Source organism: Beta vulgaris, chromosome 5, assembly GCF_026745355.1.
Source record: "Beta vulgaris subsp. vulgaris cultivar EL10 chromosome 5, EL10.2, whole genome shotgun sequence".
Taxonomy (NCBI): domain Eukaryota; kingdom Viridiplantae; phylum Streptophyta; class Magnoliopsida; order Caryophyllales; family Amaranthaceae; genus Beta; species Beta vulgaris.
In genome coordinates this window covers 57,504,875-57,513,163 of record NC_079206.1, presented here as the reverse complement: position 1 = coordinate 57,513,163, position 8,289 = coordinate 57,504,875, and the positions used below count along the sequence as shown (strand labels likewise).

The 8,289-nt window shown below is 35.5% G+C and overlaps 1 protein-coding gene across 1 annotated transcript; it reads left to right on the top strand.

Moving 5' to 3' along the window:
• The first annotated feature begins 696 nt into the window (after positions 1–696).
• Positions 697–6,024, top strand: LOC104884001 (cation/H(+) symporter 13). The gene is made up of 4 exons (XM_010668583.4): positions 697–1,129; positions 3,194–4,159; positions 4,313–4,980; positions 5,485–6,024. The coding sequence occupies exons 1-4, from the start codon at positions 878–880 to the stop codon at positions 5,954–5,956; spliced, it is 2,358 nt and encodes a 785-aa protein (XP_010666885.3). The 5' UTR covers positions 697–877; the 3' UTR covers positions 5,957–6,024.
• Positions 6,025–8,289: the final 2,265 nt, after the last annotated feature.

Here is an 8,289-nt window from a genome sequence, read left to right as displayed (position 1 = left end):
GGAACGTTAATATCTTTATTATTGTATGAACAAAGTTTGCAAAAGTTGATATATAAAATATACACATTGAGACAAATAAAAGACAATTACACATTACTACAATTACTAAAATATGAATTAAGAATCTAAGGCTAAAATTAACATTATTTGATTTTGCAAACTAACAAGCAAATGAAAAGTCTATTTACAGACGAATAGAGTATTAATGAAAATACATGATTAGCGTAAATATGTGAATAGTGTAAAAGAAATCTAAATCCAATAACTGAGGGCCCGTTCAGTATTATTGTGGTTTTCTGTTTTTTGGTTTTTTATTTGATTTTCAAAGTCATATGATATATGTCCTATAATGAATAAAAAAATTAGTCAAATTTATTGGAAACATGATGATTTTGAAAACTGATAGCTAAAAAGTGAAAACCACTTTTTCTGGTTTTCTGTTTTTGGTTTTAGTTTTAAAAAAGAAAAGCTGAAAACTGAAAAGAAAAAACAATAATGAACAGGACCCTAATGAATATAATAGAGTTGAAGTTTTGATTATGCAAATTTGTAATTGTTTCCATTTAGCTAGCTATAATTTTAAAAACATCTTCGATGTCATTCGCCTATATATAGGTCCATCACAAGTGTACATCCTCATTTCTCATTTAAATGGGTTACCTAATTATAGCTAACCTAATCCATTCCTCTCATTTTCAATAATTTTCCTCTCTTCCACCTGTAAAATTCTTTCAACAATTTCTTTCTCAAAATCTTTCTTTAGAGAGCCAAAAAGAAGAACAACGAGTTAAAGGGATTCAAAGGAAAACAAAAACATGGAATGAAAGTGTTCATATATTCATCCAGAAAACTTAGAAAAAATTAGACAAATAAAAAAATGGCATACGTAGAATTAAGCACATATGATCCGGCCCATTTATGGAGTAGTGATGAATGGAATGGGACAGAGATGATGTGCCAAGAACGTCCTTATTATTTAGGGTCTCAAAGCATGTTTTCTGACCCTTATTATCCTCATGGTTCTGATTCATCAACATCTTTTCTTCTTTTTTGTTTGATTTTGTTGATTATAACACTTACCTCATTCATCCTTAAACCTCTTGGCTTGCCAGCCATGTCCAAAATGTTTGTAAGTTTTACATTTCCCTTTTATTTATTCTCATTATCTTTATGATGATAAATTTTTTGTTGTGACGGAAGCAATTAACGAAACAAATAATTAACGAACATTTGGCACAAGAATTGACGTGATTCACTGATAAAATGTTAGCTACGTCCATAAATTATGGAGAACTGATTTTATTAGGTTTAGGAGGAAGAGTACAGATTACATAATATTTTTTTGAGGGAGCAAATTACAGAATAATAGAGACAGAAGTTAATTATAGGGTTTGTGCTTGGTTAATTATAGGCATAGTTCAAAAAAATTCAATATATGAACAAACTAAGTGCTTAAACTACAGATATACAATACTAATATGTTTTCTCACAATTTATAGTTGGTGCTTGGTGAATGTTCTGTATTTAAATAGGAGAAGATTAGAAAGTGTGAGCAAATGTTTAATATCTATCTATGAAAATAGTGAGTTATTCTTAGAAAGTTCATTGTAATTTGTTGTTCTATTTCTTTCCCTTGTATATTTTTCATCCGTGCTTCAATATTTTCAAGTAGTTGATTTACATGTCATGTTCTTAGGCATTTTGAAATGTGTATCACTTATCAATTACTCCACTAGAATAGAGAATAGTTATATATATATTTTTTAATAAGAATAGAGATTACATGTAAAATAAATGGAGACATGAATCAAACTTGTCCATCATGAGAGAAAAAAAAAAGTTGTTAAATGTCGCCCCAAATTCATTTTTATAGACTATTTTATCCTCTCTTTTCCACACCACTAGGGATGGCAATGGGGCGGGTTAAGTAGGAGACCCGCCCCATCCCCGCCCAATTGGGGCGGGGATGGGTCTAGGTTTGGCGGGGATGGGGATTAAAATTGTATCCGCAATGGGTGGTGGAGCGGGTGTGGATTTTATGTTATACCCGCCCCATCCCCGCCCGCCCCGCCCCACCCCCACCCCGCATATTTATTATTAAAATTTTATTTATATACATATATTACTAATGTATTTGAAGACACTTTTGAAATGTAATAAAACATTTGCCTTTGTTAATGTATTTTAACTTTTCTTTTACTATATTATATTGTGATTTTGTGAAGTAGACAACTGTAATGGGCTTATGGCAGATTTTTTGGTAGATTTTTTGCGGGGATGAAGTGGGTATGACGCGGGTGCGACACAGGTGAGGGGTGGGGCGGGGGTGGGTCTAGAATTTCCCCCCGCAATGGGTGGTGGGGCGGGAATGGGGATGGAATCTTCCCCCACAATGGGTGGTGGGGCGGAGATGGGGATGAGAATTTAATGTGGGTGCGGGTGTGGGGGTACCATCCTCCGCACCAGCCCTGCCCAATTGCCATCCCTACACACCACCCACCATCATCCCAAGCCACCCCCTGCAACCACCCGTCATCACTACCTCCCCACTGCCACCCGCCACCTCCTCCACCACCCACTTGGAAGCAGGCGAAAATTTTTAGGATGATGGGAGAACGTGACGTTCACTCCATGGCCCAAACGGCTGGCCTGGACGTTCGGGCCATGGGGCGAACGTTTGGCCTAGACGTTTTGCCCCATGGCCCGAACGTTCAGCCAAACGTTTGGGCCATGGAGCGAACGTAGGCCAAACGTTCGCCGATCGTCCTAAAAAAAATTTCGACTCGTTCCAGGTGGTTGGTGGGTGGTTGTGGCAATGGGGTGGTGGTGGTAGGAGGTGGATGGTGGTGGAGTGAGGTGGCTTGTGGTAGTGGTGGTTTAGGGAAAAAGATGGAAAAGCTTAAAGATGTAATTTCAACTTTTTTTGGGGACGATTTTAAGTACTTTTGAGGTGATGAATAGAATATTTATTCTCTTTTCATAATAAGTGAATTAAAACATTTTATGTTGTCTTATACTCTTATGTATAAATATATGTAACTCGACTAGCAAATTGATTTTTTTTTTTTCAGAATTATAAGAAACATATAACTTAACAAAGAAATGTATTATTCATATAGTACTAGCAATTTAATTTAATTAAATTTATAGGCCTAACAAAAAATATTTGCTTGTGTGTTTGTGTTGTTTGCAGGGTGGTTTCTTTGTAATTGGACTATTATTCTCAAAAAATGTCTTTGAGTTTCAAACATTACTCCATCCAACGATTTACTACCTAATGAGAACCTTCTCAGTTTTAGGGTTCATATTCTATTCATTCATATTTGGTGTAGAAACAAACATGAGTGCATTGAGAAAAGTAGGAAAGAAAGCTTTCATCATAAGTTTTTCAGGCTATTTTGTTTCATTAATTTTTAGTTATGGTGCAGTAAGATTACTAGGCTTAAAGGGAGGATTTATAGGACATACAAGAGAAATTGTTCTTGTTTCTCAAACCTTCTTCATGGTTACATGTGGCCATGTTAATGATCTTAATATAAGCAACTCAGAAATCGGTCGTTTAGCTTGTGCTGTATCTTTAGTCCTTGATGTCTATGCAATGTTTGCAACTTTCATCTTGTTCAATATTTATTTCCCTTTTATGGCTAGTGATTATAAAGTACCTTTCATGGTTATAGGGGTCTATTTTATCATGTTCCTCATTTGTAGACCCTTGATTTTGGTCATTCTTAGTTACACACCAGAAGGACGCCGTATGAAAGATTCACATTTCCTGGCTATCATCTTAATTGTCCTTTTCATAGCTTTGATCAGTATGCAAGTTGGTCAGCCTCTTGCGGTCTTATTGTTCGCCTTGTTCCTACCAGAAGAGCCACTTACCACCATTTTGTCCGACAGATTGGATACCTTCAATTCTAGTGTGTTATTGCCTATCTTTTGTGCTATGCATGGATTTTCAACGGATTTTAATTCTCTTACCAAAGAGTCTCTCGCAGTTGAGCTTCTTATTGTGCTTGGTACCATTGGCAAGCTTTTAGGAACTTTTATCTCTTCAAGGCTGTTCGGAACACCTTTTTGGAGTGCCACAACACTTAGTATCATCATGTGTTCCAAAGGTTTCATTGATATAGTTATGCTCGGCCAATTTCGGAATCAAGGGGTAAGATTTATGACATGCTATTTCATCTAAAACTTACACATTATGATATGATGTTTAAAACTATCTTCAACATAGAAAATTGTGATTTCATAGTTATTGTTTTATGAATACAATTCTAACACCAATTGTTGTTCTACATGCATGAAATTGTAGTTCATGACAGCAGAACACTACACAATCGTAGGAATTCATATTTTGTTCAGTACAGGAGTGTTTTTACCCCTTGTGAGGTACATGTACGAACCATCATCACAATACTCTACAATTTTAAGACAAGGTGTGATTGCCTCTGCTGAAACTGGCACTTTACAAGCATTAATATGTATTCACAAGGAAGAAAATCTACCAGGAATTATCCGCCTTCTCGAGGCATTTCACCCTACATATGAAAAGCTGATACCAGTAGTTGCTCTCCAACTCATTCAACTCACTGGCAGAGTCACTCTTCCTATACTCGCTCCCTTCCATGAAGTTCAATCCTCTGCTGCTTTCCGCTCAAACCTTGGTCGTTGCAACCGTATAATAAGTTCCTTGTTGAGCCTTGAACGTAGGACTGATGGTGCTGTGCGCTTACAACACTACATTTCAGTGTCTTCATATGCTACGATGCATAATGATATATGTAATGTCGCACATGAAAAGAATGTTAGCCTTCTTATTATACCCTTCCACACACAATGGACACTTGACGGGGCTGTGGAACAATTCTCTCAACCTATTAGGGATGTTAACAAGATGGTTCTCGAAAAGGCACCTTGTTCTGTAGGCCTGCTAATCGATCGAGGAGACAAGAGTGTAAGCATCCTAAGCATGGTTTACAGGTAAGGAAGGAGCAATGTTATTACTTATGAGGTTTATTTGAGATATTTTTAGTCCTCTTTTTCTTGGAAAAGTGACTCAAGTTATCTGAACTTTGGTGCTTCTTTTGAAAACAATCCAAACTATAATTTATTCTACATATACCAATATACCATAGTCTCAAAATGATTAGGCAAAAAAAATTATCACTTTGAATAATATTGAAAGAAGAAACCTTAGAACTTGACATTATTCCTATATAAACCAAAGTTTGGACTATAATGACCATATTGGTGAAAGTTGAGAATTTCATGTCAAATGTTCAATATTTTACTTAAATTATACCATATACGATTATGTAGCATGGAAAACGATTGTAATTTCATGAGCTAATTTGTTTCGTTAATGGGAAGTCCTCATGTTTCGGCAAATTCTGAGCTCCATCAGAACAAAATCCCCTGCTTCATACTTATCACTGCCAAAAAATACTAATCTTTGGTTTTCCTTGTATCCACTACGATGTACAGGGTTGCTATTTTCTTCATAGGCGGGGTAGATGATCATGAGGCACTCGCATATGCCACCCTATTCGCGAGCCATCCTAGCATAAGTCTGACAGTGATTTGGTTGAAATCCAAAATGTCCGAGAGTAACACCCACAAGTTTGATGATTATGCAGTTATTCAAGATTTTCACAACAAGGTTAAGGACAATGAGAGAATATCTCTACAGGAGGTTGTCGTCAATGATGGTGCAGAAACAACTAAAGCAATTATCGCGGTGAAAAATGATGTTGATTTAGCTGTAGTAGGTAGGTACCATGAGCCTGGATGTACTCCCTTGTTTGGCCTTTCGGATAGATGGTGCGAGTACCCGGAGTTGGGAATTCTTGGTGACATGCTTGTAACTCCAGAATTTGAGTTCTCAGTTTTGGTTGTGCAAGAGGAACCACATCAGACAACAGGAAATGATGATCTAATTGAAGATTTTATAATGTGATGCTTCATTCAACTTCTTCAAGTACTTATTATATGATCTTTATGGTGAAAGTTCAGAGAGTATATGGAGTTATGGACTAAAAGTGCATGCTGAAGTTAGTAAGTTACACAAAGTGTAACCATCTAACCGTAGTATCCTATCTTCTCTAGTTATGGGGTGACGAGGTGTTTTTTTTTTTTTTTTTTGGAGAAGATTCTTAGAAGAGAAAAGTTGATGTAATGCTGTTAATATCAAAGAAAGTTGAATGTTCTGTTAAAATTTTGTTCTGTAGTCTTCTCCACGAGGACTTAGAACACACGCTTTTTGTGCTAGAAGTATTAGACTCCTATGACACATTTCTATCAAATTTTACATCACTTTATAACGTTTTGTTCATATATATTTCCACCGTTTGCAAATTATGACTATATATTGATAATGCACAAATAATTAGGTAAATGAAGAAAGTACAAATATATAAGTAGAAATGCGAGAAAAAAAGGAGTACATGCATGTTATATCCGAATCAGAACCGTCTCCGGTAATCTGGAGGCCCTGTGGTAAACAAAAAAAATTAGGCCCCAAATATTTCTTACGGACAATTTATTAAATATAAACCAAATTTCTATTACTTCTTCCCTTTTTTTTTTTATATGTTACACTTTGACATTTAGGCCTTGTTTGGTTGCATATAGGAAGTCATACTTCCTAGGAAGTTATTTTTTCCATGTATTTGAAATTCCTAAGAAGTGTAAAATTGTGTTTGGTTGATAATGGGAAGTAGAACTTCCTATGGGAAGCTCTACTTACCTAGGGGGACCTAGGTAAGTAACTTCCTCCATTTTGGAGGAAGTAGAACTTCCTAGGAAGTGCAAATTCCCATGGTTTTGCCAACCAAACAACTTCATATACTTCTACTTCCTAGGAATTTGCACTTCCCATGATTTGTTTTGTCAACCAAACAAGGCCTTATACTAGGAAAAATTGACAATAGGGGGTCTACTTTGTGCGATAATTTTTAAAAGGTCTAAACTATTGATTAACCTATGCAGGTCCCTACTTTAGGGGTATTAACTTTTAGCAAGCCTCAGTGAATTGAAACTGACGATTTTCATAAAATTCTCACCTAGTTCCCACTTCTATCTCTTAAATAACCCTTCTGCCCTTTGGTGTGATCCACATTTTACACGTTATGACCTATTAAGTCAGGTTAAAGTCACTCAGGCCTGCTAAAAGTTAAGACCCCCTTTTGGGACCTACACGTGTTAATCAATAATTCAAAGCTTTCAAAATTATCACCCAAAGTTTACACCCCTAACGTCAATTTTTCCTTTATACTATTCACAAACTTCACTTTAACTATCGTTTGTGATTTATTCGTGAATAAAAATATAGTCATGTGAGATGTTATTAGATTCGTCTTCATATGTAATTTTTTTAGTATGTATTTTTTATAATTTTTCTAATATAATTAGAGATATATGTCCTCAAGTTTTACATTGACATACATGAAAAGTGAAGTGTAACATACAAGTAAAAAAAACGGAGGAAGTATATAAAATCAATACTTAATGTCAATAATTAAAGCCATAAATTATTAAAATCATGATGATAATTAGTTAAATATTAAAGTTAAACAACAATTGTACATCAACCAAACAACAATTATATGAAGATTCAAGAAATAAAAATCTTGAAAGTAAGAAGATATATCATGAATTTTGTTCGACTTAAAAAGATGAGAATAATATCATTCATTGGCAACTTTGTGAGTAATTACAAGAAGGATTGAAAGACATGAAACTGGAGATTATTGCCGTAAAGGAAAAGGGAAGATTTCAGTCAATTAGAAGGGTAATTATCTAGAGTATTTTTAGGAGTTAAGTGTATGGTTGGACATGCCTATTTTTGAGTTATCGGTGGCCTATAGGCGAACTATAAAAATGAAGTCCTACTTAATAAATAATATAAAAATTTCAGTTTCTAAAGTATGCAATTTAATATTTTTTTTTTTTGTAAATCACAATTTTTATCACGTTAAAAGAAAATCTAATAAAAAACATCAAACTTCGTCTTACCTATCATGTGGTGAAGTGTCTACCATGGGCGTCTCCACCGTCGGTGGGACGTCCATGATGGACGCCTCCCTTTTAAAAAAAAAAAAAAAAGAACGAAGAAAAAACAGGAGAGAAGAAGGGGGTGGTGCCGTGGTGGTGTGCCGCCTAAGTCACTACCGCTGCAAATCCGGAGTTCTCCTTACCGGAATCCTTGTCGCCAGAATTCTTGTCGCCGAAGTTCTCGTCGCCGGAGATTTTGATTAAAAATCCTTAAAGGAGGGTGAAGAGAGTGAAAGT